General features: G+C 37.8%; 1 protein-coding gene across 1 annotated transcript in view; it reads left to right on the forward strand.

Annotated features, from left to right (window-relative positions):
* The window catches only part of C15H7orf50 (chromosome 15 C7orf50 homolog), a 125,620-nt gene extending 111,787 nt beyond the window's left edge, over positions 1-13,833 (forward strand). The window contains exons 4-5 of the mRNA XM_035549217.2: positions 8,208-8,289; positions 12,757-13,833. Coding sequence (XP_035405110.2) covers positions 8,208-8,289; positions 12,757-12,939 — 265 coding nt within the window. The 3' untranslated portion in view covers positions 12,940-13,833. The remainder of the gene's footprint in view (positions 1-8,207; positions 8,290-12,756) is intronic.
* Positions 13,834-20,305: the final 6,472 nt, after the last annotated feature.

The raw sequence follows: 20,305 nt of genomic DNA on the forward strand, positions 1-20,305 counted from the left end.
AAAACTTCCACTGATAAATTTTCACACAAAGGTGGTTTCTCTTCCAATATTTTCTTTCAGAATCGCTGTATGGAAAACCATGATTCTTTATAATTCTGGTGTTTTCTTCTTAGAAGCGAAAGTAATTTTTTTTCAGTCATGGATTGCTTTTCTGTTAAGTGAGGTAGGCCCTAAAAATTATGCAGACTTTTATTATCATATTGTTAAATATTTGACTTTGCTTAGCAGCTTTTTATAGCTTTTCTAGTTCTTTCATTAATACTGTGATATTGTAAGTATAACAATTATAGTTATGACCCAGCACTGCTGAAACTACAGATTTTTTTTGCATTGAGAGAGCATGATTGTATATTAATGCTCTGCTAGCTGTATACACATGACTACATGTTACTGTTGTAGATTGTGGCACTGAACAATAAAATCAAATCTTCTACATCTAGCTTGAAAGGACTTGCATTGCTCATTCCTGTGAGCAGTAAAATCCTGTGATTATTCACTCTAGCTGAGAGCCGCCACAGAACTTAGTCTGCTCCCAGGAACATGGAATTATAGTGATTTCAGCCTGGTTTCATGCTATGTGCTCTTGAAATCCCTCCTTTGATCACATTCATAGATATTTGGATTTCTCCTTCAAAAAAACGCTATGTGATACTCTTACCCAGCATAGCACTTAAAAGCATAAAGATATGTAGATTTTAAATCTTGAAATGGACAAATCCAGGAAGACAGAAATGATGGTCTTGGATATTTGAGTGCCTGAAATCAGATGAAATGTTTCAATTTTAAGATTTTTTTTCATTTGTTATTAATTGTTTAATCACTTATATTATTGTTTTCTTCTCTGAGATGCTAGGATGGAGTTTTAAAATCTGTCATAAGATTTAAAAAGAGGAAAAAAGAAAAAAGCCAATGTAACTAAGGTTGAATCTATGCCCTGGCAGGAGTATTCTGTACCACAGCTGGACATTGTGTGGTACAGTGGTAAGACAGAACAGAACTGACCTTATTCATTTTTTCCTGGGTCTGGTAGCATATCCCTCATCAGAAGGCATTTATATAAATGGATTGTTGCCAACCTTTGAAAATGATTTTACTTGCAGCTGGCTTCTTATATGGTTTTTATACAGACTTTGAGGCCCTCTATCTCCTTGTACCCCCCAGGATGTTTGTCATGGGAGGGAGGGAGGCAAAACAGTTCCTTCCATTCATCCTTTCCCTTGATTCTGATCTGGACATCAGTGTGACCAGAATTAAGTGCAAGAAAAGATGGACATCTGGAGAGGAGATGGGGCTTGAGCACAATAGTAGGATAGCATTTAGTAGCATATTATATTCCTTGCAGGAGCTGAACAGATTGGCTGTGAAGGGATTTTCAATTCTTTGTTCTTCTTCTGTGATAATTCAATTCCTACTTTGTCATCTTTTTAGAAAAGTATGTAAAATAAAAAGCATATTTGGCATAATAATATATTAGTATTACCTTTGGTCTTTCAAGCCCACTGCTTTCAATCCTCTGTGCTACTACTGTGCTACAGAAAGTTGTCAACCTGTCATTAATACTATATTTATTTTTGACTCAAAATGCAATTTTGCTCCAGACAGATGAATACAGATATCAGCAACTAAATAATATACTAGAAAAGGAATTTAAAAAAAAAAGAAAAGGATTTTTTTTTCCCAGTGGGATGTTGGTGGCAGCTGCAGGTAGGTTGGTGTCTATGAAAAGCTGACAAGTTGCATCACAGTTGAGATGTGCTGCATGTATTGTAACATATATATATGAGGTATGAGCTCTGTAGATGACCTGCGTTATGATTTTGATGCGTTGTTAGAACTTTCTGGGTCAACTTTCCTTTCCACGTATCATCTGTCTCATCTGTTTATGCTCTGAGCTCTTCAAGGCAATGTCTCATGTTGTGTTTGAACAGTGCCTATAGTGGGGGAGGAAGGGGGTTTCTATCTTGGATGAAGCTTCAGGATGCAAACATAATATAAAATGTTACAAATAATGGCAAGTGATAAAAGTGCATATAATAAAAGATATGCTGTGATAAACATTTTACGTAGATTTAATCAAAGTTTTGCTCTAAGGCACAAAGGCTCTTCCCTTTTGCTTTATAAATACTTTTTAAGGAAGTTCTGTGACCTGTGTAATTTGCTGCACAGATACAATCTGTGCTTATATTGGACGTAAGGACAAAAATGAGATATTAAAAAGAAAGTTTCTTTCTTTCTTCCTGTATGTGTGATTCCTAAACTAAAAATAAAAATTAAAAATAAAGCTTCTCCTCTCCCCCCCGCCTTTTCACAAGTCTTTAGTCATTATGCTACGTCTAAACCAGATGGACGAATATATTAAAAATTGTTTTTAAACCACAGATTGAGAAAGGGTGCCAGGATTTTCTACCAAAAATGTGGCACTGATTCTAAAATCTGTTGACAATTTTAGAGAGTTTCTTCTGGTGAAAGAGCTTTATTAGTGTTTCCTCTCTTCCAGCAAAATAAGAAAAACCTTTATCTAAGTCATAAGTTAATTAGCTTCTAAGCTATAATCGAGAGTCTCAGTATAAATATATTAATTTTCCTAGGAATGGGAGTTGGGACCTAACAGAATCATCCATAATATGAGAAAAACACAGTTTAAAATAAAGGCTATGACTCTTTCTCGCGTCTGTGCTTGAGTCCTGCCAAAGATTAGTGTGTCAAAGATTTTAATTACTGCCATTCCAGTCAAGTCTTTGAAAATCTATGTAGAATTTAAATTTCGGTTATTTTTCCCAAATGAGGAAAATCAGCACCACATGCACTTGAAATGAGGTTTCCCCTTATCTTGCATAAAATGTTGGCGCGTACTGCAAGCCAGCTTTCTCGGCATGCAGAGCGTAGGGTTTCCAGAGCATCTCAAGTCCTTGCGATCACTTTCTGACAGTGCTGCTTTTGGTAATTGCAGACATACGGGTTTGGTGTTGACAGTGAAAGAAACTCAAAACCTACTTCTTTGAAAGTAAATTTGTTTCAAATGTCCTGAGAGAATTAGAAGAAGTTCTGAATACCTGTGATAAAAATAAACACCTTAACATTTCCCTTTAAATAATTGTATGTGTTATGACTGGACAAAAAATTATTATTCCTACTTCGCTATAGGCACTATAGGGCATATATAAAACTTCCACCCACATCCATATATATTTTATATATCCATATAAAACCTCCATCCATAAAATGGCTCTTCTCCCATGAGAATGACGTTTTGCCAAATTTCTGCTCCTTCCACAGTGCTTCCAGCAATTCCAAGGAGCCTCTTTGGGGAGCCAGGCTCCTGTGCTCACCTGTTGGCCACACGTAGCATTACAGTCACCCCTAAATGACCTGATAACACTATTCAGTTTCCACATTCTGCTGTATTAAGGGCATTTTTCTTGCCTTAAATGTAAGTGCATGGCACGTTAAAAAGTTACCGCTATTGTATCTATTGCGTTGTGAAATACTAGAGCAAACCATTTGAGTGCCAAGTGCTGCAGCAAGGCTTTAAATATCGTTAAGGGAGTTTTTTAGAGTGTGGTTGCTCTTTATTGAGGAAGCACCTGTTACGCACATTTACAGACAGGGCACTGAGGGTAGAAATGCACCCTTTGCGGAGTGCTTTCCCTTGGGGGAACGTCCTGGGCAGAAGGCGTGCTGGGCACTCAGTGGCATGAGTTGGAGCAGCAGATGTAGATGAGTGTAGGTGTCCTTGCATTTGCCACCCAGCAGTATTCTCCTGCCTTCTGGAGGGTTATTGGCAGTCATGTCTTTCGTTTTTGGTTTTTGAGACTTGTCACCAACCCAATGATCTTGCCAGTTAAATGAGTAAAACTCTCGGTTCTCATCAGTGCTTTTCTGCACATAGGAGATTATTTAACAATCATGACAGCTTGATAGTATTTTGTCCTGGCCAGTAGTCTAAGCAGATGCATTGTTGTCTTCCTGAATCCAATTTGTAACAATAATGTTTTTTCTTACTGTGTTTCTGGAACCAATTTGACTACTTTCACTTCCCTTTCTCTGCTAGGACATCCCAGAGAGTGCTCTGCCCTGCCTGCGACCGGTTGTCTTCTCTTTGCCTCCTTATGCTGCCAGTACTCAGAAAATGTCCTTTTTCTGTCACAGTGCTGAGAAGGGATGTGGTTAAGCATTTTAAAGGCAGATAACATCTGCAGTGAGCGGCTGGGAAGGTACAGCTCAGCCATGTTTTGGGAACAGATCTGTATAAGATTAATGTATAGACTAAAGCTCATTTATGTGATAGACCAGTGAGAATCTTGGGCAGCTTTTCTACATGAGACTCCTGTGCTAAAAAAAAAAAAAAACAAAAACAAGAAAAAAAACAAAACAGAAACCCACATGTAAAGTTCTTTGGGCCATTTGATTCGTGTCCTCTGTATCTTCAATTTCAAAGCCATTTTGGAAGAGCATTTGCACAAACATAAAAGTTCTCTTTAACTGAAGTCAACCAATGTGTTTTTTCAATGAGCTAGAGCTCATAAGAAAGATTGAAACATTAACTGTGTAAAGAAGGCAATTAGTGTTTGTACAATATACTGAAAATTAGCCCTAGGCATACTGGAAAAATACATGTTTTAAACGTATATTTTTCATCCAGTTCCGTAGTTTATATTAGATCTGGACATAGATGCTTCTAAAAGCTACCATATTAATTCAGACTGTGAAAGACATTGTAATGGTCTATGAAAAGTTGGGATTTTTACTATAATGTAGTTGGTCTTACTCTGTGTATTTAATCACTCAAGGGAAAATCCTATTCTACTGCTGCAGTATGTCAAGGAAGCTTATCTGCATATAAACAGCAAAAAGAGATCTCTCTTGAATTACAAAGCTTTAACGTTTGTAGTTTAAAAGTTGGGCATTTCTGAAAACGCACTATTTATGTCATTCCGATAAAAAGAGATACCCCATTCTCTTTGGCACCGAGTGATACTTTCAATAGGTTTTAAAGCTGTCATAGGAATAGGAAAAAAGCTGTCATAGTCACAGGAATCAGTGGAAAACTTTTGTTTTTATAACTGTGGAGGGTCCGATTGCAGGGAGCAACTACCACATTATTTGTCTTGAAGATTGTGCATCCATTATCATGAGTGTTTTGGCTACAGTTTGATAGGAAATCAGGTCAGGAGAAGGACCATTTTCCTGAGGGGGGAGAAACAGGAATCGAGACAGCTAAAGAAAGAGTTCCAGTTAGAAACTTGAGGACATTTTCAGAAAACATGAACACATCCACGGTCTACTAAGGGAAATACAACTTTTATTTCCACACTTGTGTAGCTTTTGTTTCTCATAGGACAAGGTGCAGACCAAAAGAAATGGTTTGGGATGCTCTGGTGCTGTGATGGGCACTAATGTAGTTTCTGTGGTTGATTATTTTAAAGCATTTGTTTTTCTTATTAACTATTATGGTGTATATAGAGAGAAACCTTTCTAGAAGACTAGCTGAAACTTTTGTTTGTTCCCACAAGAGAACCCACTAGAGTGGAAGTGGGATCTTGGGTGCAAGAGTGTAATGGTTTGCCTTAATATGTAGAAAAGAGCATATGGTTTTGGTAATAGGCTCATAAGGGCAATTAACCTCATAGTGCACTCATTTGTTAGTCTCAGTTGTTTATAAACTAGGTAATAAAGATATTTTATCATGGTATAGCTTTATAGGAGGTTAGTGGAGTCAGCCTGCATTTTTCAAGTTAGTACCTGTTAGTACTCAGGTGAAGGTACAAGTGACAGAAACATAAAATCAGCAGAGGATAAAATATTCGCTGTTAGGTAGTATATCTAACCAATGCATATAAGTCACAAATGTATAATACTTTGTATAAAGAAAGAAAAATATGTTAAAGGTTTTCATTAGAAGAGGGGCTGTTTTCACAGGATGCAGTGGCAGATCTGTCATTCACCTTGTTCTTGTCACCTTGCAAGGATTGTAACGTAAACAGTTTCCATGCTCATTTCATGTTAAAAAGAGTTTTAAGCTTGCCTTCTTCATGTTGTACAAATACACAGTGTTTCCCTATAATAGCTTCCATGCTATTGCTCAGGAGGATGAACCTTATTAAAAAAATGGGTTTCTTTCAACATCAAATACCATCGTTGTCTTTTTTTCTTTTGTTTTAAGGACTGATAGAAATTAACTCACTTCCTGCACAAGTTCCAACTTCTCTGTTAGGAACTACTGATTTGGGAAACAGAGCTCGGGCACAAATAAGCCAGTGACCTGCCCCACCAAGTACCCACAGAAAGGCCCCTTTGCCTTCGTTCTGTCTGCTCCTTGCACTGCAAGTTCTGTATTCTGACAGACGTTGTTTTCTACTGGGTACCCTGCTGTGAAGTCAAGGGGTGCCAAAGGTCTTTGCTTGCAGGTATTTTGGATTCCAGGTTGGGGGGTATGAGGATGGTATTTTTTTATTTGATTCTATAGCTTCTGACAACCTGCTTTTGGGCGGTCTTCTGTCTGTGTATTGACAGTGTCCCAAAAGAGACCTCTAAATCAGTTCAATTTTGTATTTAATTTTAGTCATGTAAAATATCATATATTGTGGTTATTAATGTTTTGTCTGTCATTTTTCATTTACTGTTATTTGTGTCATTTTTACTTTGTACTTTGGCTACAGAGATTTTTATTAAGTTTAGCTAGTGATAATCCTAATGAGTTGTTGTCAGTTTTTCTTTATCCTGAATTTCTTAAGTCAATAAAACATTTGCAGGGCTGGAAGGGCAGAGGTTTCCAGACTTGCAGTCTTGTTTTTTTCTGTTTCATTGGATTGACTGAGCAACGTTTTTGCTGGTGCATCATTCCTCGAATATGAGGACTCTCTTGCATTATCAGACTTGACAGTGTTTAAACAATACTAATTCTCATATCCAGCTGGCTTTTCAATTGATTTCTGTGCTCTCTGTTGCTGTGTAAAACAAGCTGGAACATTAAAGACATCTTACATGCTACCCTCTGGAGACTTGTCTTCCTTTTAGAGAAAAATCAAATGAGTATAAAATTTGCTGGGTTTTCTCCTCTTGTTTTCTGCTCTATCTTTAAATGATGCGTCAGTTTATTGACAAATTTTATAAGTGTTAAGATGCTAATTTAAAAATTATACATTTAAAAAGCAGTTTTAATTTTATAGTGTGATTTGCTAGATTGCTCATTTGTTTACAGAACTAAGCATGTCTCTTTGTTCATTGAAAACAAAATATACTACCTTTAAAATTATGTTTAAGATGTACATAAAATTGCCATTTTAACCCAGCTAAAATCTTGAATATTTAAAATTTGATTGCTAGACAGCCAAAAGAACATTGACAGATGTTAGTCATTTGTTTTGCACGTTCCCTTTTCACAGTATCGAAGCAGCCTGCTGTTTTGAGCTAAATACTGAAATCAGAATTCCCGGGGAGAGCAAGGGGTAAAGCATTTTCTGTCCCGTAAACGTCAACGTTGAAGTCCCACCTTTCGGCAAATCAAAGCCTTAAAACATATGCTTCTGAAAAATGAATTTGCTCTGCTCTGTAGCAGTCCGTAGCTCATGTGGGACGAGGGAAGCTGTGCCGAGCTCTCCTGCTATTTCCTGTGTCCCAAAACGTGCTTCAACCACTGCGACCAGGGGACGCGGTGACTTCTGCCATGACTCTGCTTCCAGTTCTTTAGGGGCCGCTTAATTTCACATGAATGTAAGCTAATTGGGAAATGCTAAATATTTGAAGCCCAAACTTGGCTCCTTGTCCACAAGTCCTCCCCAGGTGGTCAGGTAGGCCAGCAGCTGGCGAGGATGGCAGGGTACGGGTTTGGGGTTGCCAGTTCTCCTGGGTCAGATGAGGGCAACGGCCTCTCGTAACTGCCTGCTCACAGGGGAGGAGCGGGGCCCGGTTCGTAATGTCAAGGAATCAGTGCTTTCTGATGAAAATACTTAACATTCTTGGCCAGGATCTCTACTAGGATCTTCTTGCTTTTTGCACAAAAGCCATGTAGCCTTCCCTCATACTCTTTTTCGCCTCTTGAGCAAAACATTTGCTGATACCTGTTTAACACAGTGTTGTGAAACTCCATGCGGTGCATGCAAAGTTACTTGGGGGCATTATAAGAAATGCTTTATGAATAATAAATATTTTGATCACACAGTAGTTCATTCAAGCTTTTTTTTTGTTTTGTTTTTAATTTTCCACAGCTGGTCTAAAAATCCAGAAGAATGGAAGTTTCAAAAAACAAGACAAACCTGGCTTCTCTTGCACATGTATGATAAAGAGAAGGTTTGTATTAACAGTAGGTTTTCAGAATTATAATGTTATACGGTTTAATAAATTAGTTGTAGTTATTGTTTGTTAATAAAAAGTTACTAGCATTAACAATGCACTTTTCTAATAATTTTAAATAATTAATAAATCAATTACTATGTTTTTAACTAAAATGCTTAACCATTTTAATTGCTTGTAATTTATGTTTCTGTTTTGGGGGTGATCATTCTTCTGTGTATCCCAGACCTTTACACTTAATGCATGTGAAACAGAAAGGATTGACATTTTATATAAACCTGAAGCTATTCCCTGAAATGGGAATATATTTGAACTCTGTCCTTTATTTGAATTTCTGAACGTGGAACCCAATGCTGTAAGCTACGGTTCTTGTATTGCTTCAGTTATCTCCGGCTCCACGGAAGATGTACAGACATATTGCCAAAATGTTAAAATAGCTTTCTCGTTAAAATATGAGTGAAACCTTATGTTGATTATAAAAAGCATAAAGTATAACCAGAAGCTAGGCTTGCATCATCACTGAAATCCATTCATTTCATAACTTAAAAAACAACCTAGATTTAATTTCCAACAAGCATCTGACCATTGTAGTACTGAACAGAGGATTTCAGATCATTAATTTTGTTGTGCAATAGAGCAAACATCTAGCCGTTTGCAAAGTGGCTTACTTATTGATTCATTTAGTTGACATTCACTCAGGTTTTGCTGACTTTTTGTGTGCACTTGGACATTTAAGCATAACAATCTTCCTGACCCAGATTACTCTGCAGCTCTTAAGCCAACCACCTGACATAGGGTGTTACCTTTACGATTAAAAGTACTTTTAGAGAACCATATAATTAAAACCAGAATTTCATGAAAGCAAAAATATTCACACAGTGTAATACTTTAAAAAGATTAGTTGCAGAATACAAATTTGTTAGTAGGTATCTAGGTTGTTTGCACTGTCTTTTATTCTTAAGTGTCTCCTTTAAAAGTCTTTATCAAACTTTTGAAATCGATGTGTGCTCTTTAAAGCTACCTAGAAATTGTTTTATAGGCAGAATGACGTTTTTGCTTTTTTACCTGTTTACTTTGAGATTTGTTTTGAAATATACTGAGAAATAATTAACTAAGAGTAGAATTTTTTTCCTATATCAAAATACAGCTTTACTCCGTATTTCTCAACATTGAAATGAAAGCTTCCTTTCTAGTGTTTTTTTTTAATCTGATGAAAACATAACGATTTATTTATATTCACATATTTTGTACTGTTTAGTAATAGGAGATGCATTGAATATGAGCTTTAGATAATGCTTAACATCTGCATTCAGATTCAGTAAAGTTAGCAGAACTGCTCGAGTGCTTATAATCAAACATGTGATGAAGCCTTTTTCTTCATCAAGACTGGGGAGGGCAGACCAGCTTCTTTTGAATATATTTTTATACCCAAATCCAGCTTCCTGTCCATTACAGAATAAAATCTGTTGGATATCCAAGCATGACTAAAATACAAAAGGAGACATGAGTTTCCTTCCTTCCTAAGCCACATCTTTGATCTCTTGGTGTCACTTGTATGCCTACTGAAAAGCCATGCCAAGAGGTAAATTAAGTTTCCTGTACTGATGCTCTTCTTTCTGTAGGAAATAAGTTGAGGTTTTGTAGTCATTTACAATGTGAATTTATTTTTTAAGTCCCTTTAACATCCATCTGCTGGTTGGCTGACAGCTTCAAAGCCCAGCCTGTATACCTATGGTGTGCATACTTCTTCAGGATCCTGTACAAAATAAACACTGCTTCCTCTGTTGATCTTTGTCATTTGACACAGCACTTTTAGAAAGTAACTACACAGATTGTCTTCAGCTTCTGGACTGCAAGTCCCTGGGGGGGTTCTGAAGTTTCCTCAGAAGGTAACAGAAAAGCCAGCTCGGTGTCAGCAAGCTGACGCTCACTGCGTAGATATCCATATTTGCCTCGCAGAATAGGTGGGCATCTGCAAGTCTGAAAAGTCTGAAAACTCTTGAGTTACATAGGGTAATTTAAAAGCAATACCTGTTCTTTTCCTGCTGTTTTTTCATAGTGTTTCCCTTCTTTTCATGATGTCTTATAGTTCCTGAGCATTCAGGAGCTGACTAATTATTTCACTTGGAGATGTTTCCATGTTAGCCGGATCTAATGCATATTAATTACAGCAGAAGCAAGGTTGGTTGAGAAAAAGAAGCAAGAAAAAGGGCAAAATGTTGTAAAACAACCATAATAATAATAAAAAAATCCCACTTGCCATCACTTCCACTTGCCAGAGCCATAGTGAGAGATCTTAGTATCCAATTTCACGCCTCCCCAAAAGCTGATCTTAGAGACAGACTGTGTTTCTTTTTGTAAAACCTCACCGAGAGTCCCTGAAATTGCATATTTTTTTTACTCTATTTTAAGAATTAAGATGTTGATTCAACTAACTTTTTGCTGTCTTTTTTTTGTTGTTGTTCCTGTTGTCCAGTCCTTGCTATGACCCTATTGTATAAGTTAGGAGGAAAAAATATTATCTTGTCTACATGTTCCTGTATTGAAATCTCGTGCTGAAAAAATAAAACAACAAATAACTGTGTTACAGAAAAACAAACAAACAAACAAAAAACACTAGACTTTTTGAGCACTTGTGTGCTTATGCCTAGGGCCAAATGCTTTATGGACCTCAGGCAGGCACACGTCTGTCGGCACACTTAGTGTTTCGACGTTTAGAGTAGGCTTTTAATTCCCCCTTTAAGCACTTTGCTTAAATGATATAATAATAACTGTAATTCCACGCAGTGAAGTATGACTGTACCACAAGGCCTGAGAACAAGAGGCATAAGTTATGTAGATAATTTGGCTAAGGTTTAAAATCTAGAAATGTTGCTGAGCTTTAAAAAACTGACGCTGAGTATCTGCATTAAAGGAGCACTGTCGTGCTGAAATCGTTTGCATCTGAACATTTTTGTCTGTTAGCAGCACATTTTTACTGTGTGTAAAAATGCTTTCAAAAATGTAGACTTTTTTCATTATTTTTCAATGTTTTGGATTCATATGTTATAGCAACACTTCGTATATCATCAATTTCAGTGTTAGTCACTCTAAAATTAATATTTTTTTGTATCTGAGTTGTTTCTTTAACATAGGAGTGTTTGTGTGAAGAATTTAAAGGTTTTCCATAGTGTATAAGTTATGAGGCTGGATGTAGACTTTAGTTTTGATTTACTACTCTGTAGTATCTCTGATTGATTAAGGCAGCGCTGGAATATTTTCTTCCTCTTCTTTGAGCGTGATAGAAGTTTTAACGATCAAAGTTATGCTGCCAAATGGCGATGGAGAAATAAGTTGTAAATTAAGTATCTGTTGAAGCTCCGTCTTCTGTGAAATGTTGATACTTTGCAGAATTGAAACAGCCCTTGCACAATTAGTCTCCAATCCTTTAAATACTTACGTATGTTTAACTTTACTCATGTTGAGCGTGCCTTTTAAAGTTATATGTGTAAAGTTAAACATAAAGAAAAATATTTGTGGGATTAGGTCATTTTAACATCTGATTCACAGCTAAAATATTCTCTTATTGGCTGCAACTTGTTCCACAGATACACAACATAAAGTTAAGATATGCTTCAGTGTAGGTCTGTTCACCTAATACTTTTGAAAATGCATTGGTTTGAAATACTGAATAAATCATTGAAAAGTCTTTGCGAGGCTATTGCCAAGATTATTTAATGTAGTTGTATGTTGTACCAGATAAGCTAAAATTTAATCTATTGCTAGTTAATTAGAAAGGAAGTAAAATGGGGGTAATGGAACTGTAGATGACTAAACTGCTTTTGATGTTAGACATATTAAAAGAGCCTATCAGTTTCAGTCAGCGTGATTTAAAAATTATTTCCATATGTCTGAATTCAATTTGTTTTTCAAATTAAATTCTATTCCTTTGTATAAGCATTCTGTCAAAGTCACAATCTGTTGTTTGCTGGTGGGTGGTATCTCATCTTAGTAAACAAGTAATTTTGGCTGGGGATGAGGATACTTCCAGCAAAATTCTTTCCTCAGACATGTGCATGCAGTTCTCCCTGGGTTTGGTAAGGTTTGCATGCACGTTTCCAAAGCTAGGATTTGGCTAGTGCATTTTTTTCCTTCCAACAGCCCTCACAGGCTGGAGCTCTCTCTCAGGCAGTGCTTGCATTTGCTGATCAGCATTTCCACATCTGCTTAGCATTTCCCCTCAGATGCTTTGCCCATCTGAGCACATGACAGCTCTCTCACCATGGTCCATCCCTCCCGGCAATTCCAACACTGGCAAGAAGTGCTTCCATTAGGAGTGGGCATTGGCAAATGCAAAAGCCTGTGCAATTCTCCTAATTATCTTTCAGGTGATGGTTTGATGTGACTGTGAATGAACATTGAGAGAGAAAAAAATAAAGCAAAAATTTTTTAATTCCTTCTTTGTTTGTTTTCTTTTCTTTAAAGGTTCCAGATGAGTATTTCACCATTTTACTGGATTATCTGCAGGGACTTCGAGGCAGTGCACGAGACACAACTGTGCAGAAAGCTGAAGCTCTTATGAAGGAGTTGGATGGGTCGGATGCAGAAGACCCAAGCATGGTGGAGAAGAGCGAGCGAATACGACAAGTTCTGCAACTGCTGTCCTGAGAGTGCTTTTGTGTCTTGATGGTTGTCTGGTGGAGAGAAGGATAGAATGTAATACACAGATAATACAAATCAGCTGTAAAGACATATTTTGATACTGAATCTTTACGCTAAATTTTCATATTTTGCACTTGTGTTTTCCAACTACAATTATTTATCATGTTTTGAGGTGATGAAATCAAAACAGAACACCGTATTTGATCCACAGACATGCTGTTTTGATTAAAAGTAATCTTACTGCACATCTTTAGAAAAATAAACCTCTCTTTCTTGTTAGTTTTTCTCCACTTCCCCATGTACTTAATGTTAAATAAGAGGAGCTTTGCAGTTCTTAATAAGAAGAGCAAAGCAACCAACAAAAAGCCTGGAGGTTCTTTTACAATGGCAGCTTTTAAAATTAACATACAGTACAGTGCCTGCTCATCCAGCTGTAATCTATCACTTTCAGCTTTAGAAGTATGTCATTTGGATTTGGGAAAGATCATTTTCAGTCTGTTGAACACGGGTTGTATAACACAGTTGCTTATTAGTACTTAACGCAGTGATCTGGAGATACCATCAGCTTTGTTAGTTTTCCTTGTATATTTTAAAGGTTTCAAATGCTTTATGGCAATTGTTTAGATATTTAGATAATGTGCAGATGGGGACAGATCAAATCCTTCGACCACATGTAGTGAAATCATCTGATTGTACATAAACTTATGCTAAGATGAGAAGTGCCATGCTGCAACTTTTTGTGTATAGCCTGCCAATGTTACATTTTTTGTCTTTCTCTTGTAATTGGCATCCAAAAGAGTTTATTTGTGTTCATTTGCTTTGACACAGGACATTTGTCTCCTATGAATATGCTGAAAATGAGGCTTTCAAGTAAAAAACAAGGACATTAATTACTCAAAAGTTGGATGATTGGCTTATTTAGTAACACTTGTGTTCAGACAGTGTTTTTGACCCGATTCTTTAATCTTTCTGCAAACGTTGTTCTTACTTTATTATTAACAACAGTATGAAATGTATGGTATTTTGGAAGAGTAGCTGTCTTTGGGAATTACTGCTTTAATTTGGGTGGGTGAAGGAGGGGAGAATCTATGGATATGCTGGCCTAATTTTTCAATAAGCGTTTGAGTGGATTTGACAGCCCTCACAGTCATGGATTACTACAAATCTTTAAAGTATGAAATTTATTACTAGTAACAAATAACTTATGCTTTCTGACTTATTAAAGATGATGTTTTCAGCCGAAAAAGACTAGAGATCAGCATGCCCTGCTTTAACACAATAATTGCGATGGAGTTAACACAACGGTGAGCAGACTGCAGCAGAAGTGACCAGCCTCTGTCGAGCTGCTGATGGCTCAAAAGCATTTCAGGACGACAGCTGGATGTGGGCTGTGGAGCTAGCTCCCTTGGAGGATGCATGCAGTGTCAAAGTAGGGATTTCCAAAGGGCTAGAAGAAAGGATGGCACAGGTACAATGCAGGAGGAAGGAAGACATGCAGACAGGTATGAGAGAAGATCACAGATGAGTTGATGCTCTCAGTGAAGAGTGAGCTTGGGCAAATGAGGGGAGAAATGGCAGAAGTATAAGACAGAAATGCAGGTTTTCACAAAGTTGAGTGAGCTCACATGCAGGACCACCCTAATATTGTAGCTGTCAATTTAAATGATCTTGTTTCTTCCCATGTCCCCTTTGCTTTCTCTTTTTCTACCACTGATAAGGTCACGAGCTGGAAAGATCTTTCTGAGTCCCAAGGCTATATAAAGCTGAGCTTCCAGTGCAAAAGTCAGTGAAAAGGGTCTGTAATAAAGGGAAGTGATACTGACATTAAGTGAACTGGTACAAGATCTTTGGATCTTCTGTTTTATGCCTGAGAATATGCAGCTGAGAAAACCTGTTGTTAGTAGAAGCAGAAGCTGATGCTTTTTTCTCTCCATGAGAAAGAAAGACGAATTTCTAAGGGATGAAGTTTTCAAAGCGTCTTCTTGTGATTTTATGATTGCATTTTAGGTGTCAGAGAAGACTGTGTGTTCTGTCTTAGATATTTGAGAATCACCGCTTTCGATTTTTCTATTACACAAAAACGTGCGTCCTCATTGTGCACTTCTTATACCTTCTAGCTTAAAAGCACAGCACACTGCAAGCATATTCTGGAAAAGACTTGTAAAAAGGATTGCAAAGGTAAGGCCCAGGTGAAAAGATGTGAACCTTTTATCAGTATCATAGATCTAGCAAGATTTGCCTTCCTTGAACCTTTGTTCTGGCTATATGCAAATGCTATCAAGATTAAGAATGTCCTATTTCTTTTTACATCAATTATTATTAAAAGCATGTAGGGCCTGCCAGTCTGGAGTCCATGTGAACAATAACATGGGGAATAGAGCAGCTAGAGCCTCTTGGCAGTGCGGTCTCTGCTCTCTTCTCCATCTCAGTTCCAACTTTCACTTCAGTGCTACCAGTTACTGGGTGAAGGGCATGGTCTTTGGCTTTCACTTCTTACAGTTACGGGAAATTCAGAAGCTAACAAATAAGGTGTCTGTTGTTCTGGTGGTGTTTGGTAGAGAAAGCAATGTATCTGCCACATGACTCTTCATGTGTGGTACTGCTCAAAGGCCAGCAGTGTCTGGAAACAGGTTAAAAGGCTTGTGGAACTTCTGCTTTGTGTTGTTACTCTACATGACATGGGCTTTAAAGCTCAGTTGGAAATACTGTAAATTCTTATAAAAAGAATAAAATTATTATAATTATAAATTCTTATACTTGGTGTTGTAGTGTAAATAGGAAGGCACACTTCACTTGAAATGGTATTTCACTTTTTTACTTTTCCCCTTTTCTTAAATCTTAAACTAGTAGGCAAACAATTAGCCGTCCAAACACCCATGAAATACAAAAACAAACACATTTTTGGGAGGTGTGTGTTGTTAGGCCCATTTAAAAGATGAGATTGTGAGGACCTTACCCAACACGGTGTGCAAATTCAATAGCATCTGTGGCAATCGAATTCTGTCTCTTCAATATGTGAGCCACCAGGCCAGCTTCTGCTTCCTACTCAGCTTGGGATTTGAATCTAGAAATTTGGATTGTATAATGAATAAATTTAGTAGGATTTCCTTCGTGATGTAGTTTAAATTATATATTTTAAATTATTAAATGTATAATATCACTATTGAATTCCTGAACCTGGTCAAAGCTGTGCAGGAAGTGACAATTTGTCACTTCATTCATTTTATTCTGTCATTTAATCAACTAGAATTTTCCAATTTTAACATTAGTTGTAGCTTAGCCAATCATATGGATACAGATAGGACAGAATGGTGTCTGGGTTTCCGTTCAAATGTCTGCCGTGTTAATAAAAATTGAATCCAAGGCTAAAAGTAACAGTGTACAGTCTGACAAATTACATCTTCATCTGCCTAGTCTAATTGTCTTCTAGTTGGGCTAATCTGCATTGTGTAGCTCCAACTAGAAGAATTCCTATCTTAAGAGAATGCTGAAGTCAGGGCTTCTAGGCAAAATAAAGGAACATTAATTACTTAAAATTGCTTAAAGCTGGAACTGTGCCTCTGATGACAGTACTAATTACTCAAAATCTGACAATGTAAAAAGTTCCCTTTAATTTGGTTGATCCTTGCCATGGATTGTATATCTTCTTGGCTCTCCACTGTCTGCCCACAATTTTAATTTGTTATCACCATTATAAAATTACTGAGTAAATGAATTGTCTCTTCTTATTTGGAAAGGATAGATCATAGCTGTTGAATGTGTAGTTTATTTCCATATTTTGTCCCTGTGGATAATAGCTCTGCTGTGTTTTTGTTAATTTTAAAGCAATGTGACTCTTGTCTCATCTCCTACCATTGCAGGTAGCTTAGAAATGCACTTCTTTGGTTCGGACTTGATAGCTCTTGTTTGGTTGTTCGTTTGTTTGTTGGCGTGGTTTTTTTTTCTTTTTTTGCTGGGGGGGGTGTTTTTTGTTTGTTTTGTCACTGTCTTTAATTTTGCCACTGAGTCAGAGTCAGAAAAAGCAATAATACGAGATTTAAGTTGCAAAGTCAGCACTCAGAAAATTAGAAAACACAAGAATGGAAATTGTCTATGTAATTTTAATTTTACTCCTTCATGCATATGTAATATGGTGCACCAGTACTGTATTTTCCATTACATATAACTGATAAATCATTTATTCAGTGTTTTCCTAGCAATTCTGCCGCTATTCTTATTTTCAAAATTTAGTTCTACAAAGTTGTATTAAAGCTAGAGAAGTCACATTGCTGTGTGGATTTGATCCTGCAGAGAAGGAATTAGTAGGAACTTTCTTATTCATTTCACTAGGTGTAGCAGCTAGTTGCAGAATTTTCATCACAAGCATTCCCTTTAAAACACGTTTTAATATTTTAATTCATTTACAGTCAAAATACTGAATTGATGTTACTTAATTTAAACCCAGTTTTTGTTGACATAAAACTTTCCAGTGGCTTATTCTCGTTTAGTCTTTGGTTTCCTTTCATGTCTTCCTTTCTGTATGGCTGAATGAGCTAGTTATTTCTGCCTCTGCAAATAGGAATATTAGTTGTTTACAGTGATTCCAGTCATACAAGGACACAATTAAATGTCCTTGCCTTTGCAGCACAAGCTTCTTTTAGCAGTGATTTGTAATTACATTCTATTTTAATTTCTTCATAAGAACTTACATAGTCAACAACTTAATATGGTCAAAAATAATAGTTTTTTAAATTATGTTTTTTTTCCTGCAGTGAGCGGGAACTACCGAACTAAATAAAACTAATGAATAAGTGAAGGGGGAAGGGCAAAGCAAAAGAGTGGTTTATCTTTCTTTGTCAAAACAAAGCTGAATAAGAAGCTTGTGCTACTAGGAAGGTTTGGCTGATGTTACAGACACGGAGGGAGGGACCTTAGAATAAAAACAGAAGAGCAGTCATACAGTTGCTCTTACTGATTTTTCTTTTTTTCCTGCACACAGAAAATTTTTGGCATTCCCCAACAAAACCCACAAACACACCTACGTCAAAAATTTAAATAGGTTTTGAAATCAAATACTTGAAGGTCAAGAAATGCCACATGTATATAAATGACCAGAAGAATTCTAATTCTACCTCCTCGGGCTTCAACCTGGAGACTGAATGAAAGGGGATTGTGTTAGAAAGAAACAAGCAAAAAACCCCAAAGTATGTGAGCGCATAGTTGAAGATTGTTACCAATCATGCTTCCATGCACAGTGAGGAGGACTTTCATTTCCTATTCATTTTAGTTATTTGGATTTTTTAAGAAGGTTTGTTGATAATTGAAGTATCACATAGCTTCTCTGTTACAACTGACATCTGTTTTCTTCATGGTCCCATTGTATTTATAAAACCATAAGCCTTGGGACACAGGGTCTGTCACTCTCATTTGCTTATAAATAGTTAGGGCTAGCTGTGGCCCTGTGAAAATAATCATTTGTTGTTGAGCTCCTGTGGACCCAAAGAAGGATGTTGAAAGTGCGTGTTTCCCTGTACTATTCTAGAGATATAACAGACTTTGGCAGCATCCTTTGTATCAGCCAGGCCTTCTTAAGCTCCATGAAATTGCCCAAATGTGGTACAGCGATGCTGTGTAGGAATTTGCAAGGCGACCCATGGCTTTTATCTGTGGAGCACTTAGAGACATGAGGCCGCAGGGTCTCAGCACCCAGCGCAATGCCTTCCTTGGCCTAGCCACACATTTTCAGTCTTGGGCTGTTGAGACTTGCAACCATTGTATTCGTCTACTCCTTTGTGAGCTTAATTTGACTAAACAAACTGGTTTACAAGTTCTTTTGGCATACTGAAAGCTTGAGCTGCAGCCATGGTTTCTCTCTGGTAGCATAGATACGTGTAAATAGACTTTATGGATTTTACAGCTAGTGCTCTTTATGCTCTTTATTAGAAGCAGAAGCTCTCACAGGATCCTGGAAATGACTGACCAGCGCCCTGATTTACCTTGTTAAACAAGATGGGTATTTCCATGAGCTGTCACAGATGCATGCCAGCAGATAGACAGGACTGCAGCGAGCCAAGAAACCAAGTATGGGCATTGAGCATACCAGAGGGCAAGAGTGACACTCAGGAATGTAACCTCCTGAAGTTCCCTGGTTAAGGCAAGATGCCACCTGGCACGACTCCTGGCTGCTGTAAGTTTAAAAATAACAAATAGCATCCCTATTACATAAGGAAATCTTTTGTCCATGTTTAATGGGGCAATTTGATAGGAGAGAAAGAATAAACATGTAGCTTCTCTGAACTCTTACTTGTGGTTACTGCTCAGGGCCAAAACAACTGAAAATACCACGGCTGATTGTAAGCAGGCACCTGCACACAAACTGCTGGTGTTGAGCAGATGAAATCAGTGAGAAATTCCAGTGTCTGAGCCTGCTCATCAGCGGCATCCCCCCAGTTCACCGCCCTGGTGCCAGCTCAGCCCCAGGAAAGACTTCAGTGCCTTTAGTGCTGATGGTGTTACTAGAGCATAAATACCTCCGAAGTGTGTGCATAGCCAAAGCAGCCTGTAAGCCTCTGGATGGCCTCAGTGCCTCGCTCGTGTTCTGCTCCTTATCACCATCAAATAGATAATGAAGAAGCTGCTGAAGGTATTGTGGATGAAACTGAAACTTGCCCCAGTGGTATAAGCGCATTTCACCCCAGGCCAGGTCAGTACGGCTGTTACGTGATAACCCTTACCAACATTTTTGGGAAGCTTCCCAGGCCTGTTGTTAGCAGATGATCCTCACGCTTCCCTCCTAGACCCTCAGGTCTACCCACACCCTCTGTCCTCCCAGAACAGGTTGCTTCCACCACCCATCTGTTTGTGACAAAGTGCTTTCTGATGCTCCTCACTTAAGTTAGGAGTGCAGAAGGCATTTGAGATGTAAAGGTCTCAAGATATCCTATCCCATAAGAACTGAATTATCCTTGTTTGTAGAAGGTGATGCTGTCTGATCCTCATCCCAGGCTGTGCTGACTGTTAGAGGTCCTGGAGGATGTCAGAGGTTATTCAAGCACTTTTAAAACTGCTGGATGACAAAAAAGGCTGACCCTGCATGGAGCCTCCTCCCTGTCCCGTGGTGTGGTGGGCTCCTTGTACAGCTCATGCAGGGCACACGCCTCCGTCACAATAACCTCAGCATGTTGTTGGGTATTTTTATTGTTACAAAGAAGAAAAACTTTTAAGTAGTTTTTATTTCCAGTGGTTTCAGTATGCTGTTTAATCTCAAAGATGGAAAACCTGCCGTGGGCAGATGGTTGCATTATGGATATGGCACAAGTGCCCTCCTTTTCTTCCTGTACAAACTCCTAAGCAGGTTACAGCTTGCTTCAACTGGTGGGTGGAAATGTTCAAC

The sequence above is a fragment of the Cygnus atratus genome, chromosome 15 (assembly GCF_013377495.2).
Source record: "Cygnus atratus isolate AKBS03 ecotype Queensland, Australia chromosome 15, CAtr_DNAZoo_HiC_assembly, whole genome shotgun sequence".
NCBI classification, from domain to species: Eukaryota; Metazoa; Chordata; class Aves; order Anseriformes; family Anatidae; genus Cygnus; species Cygnus atratus.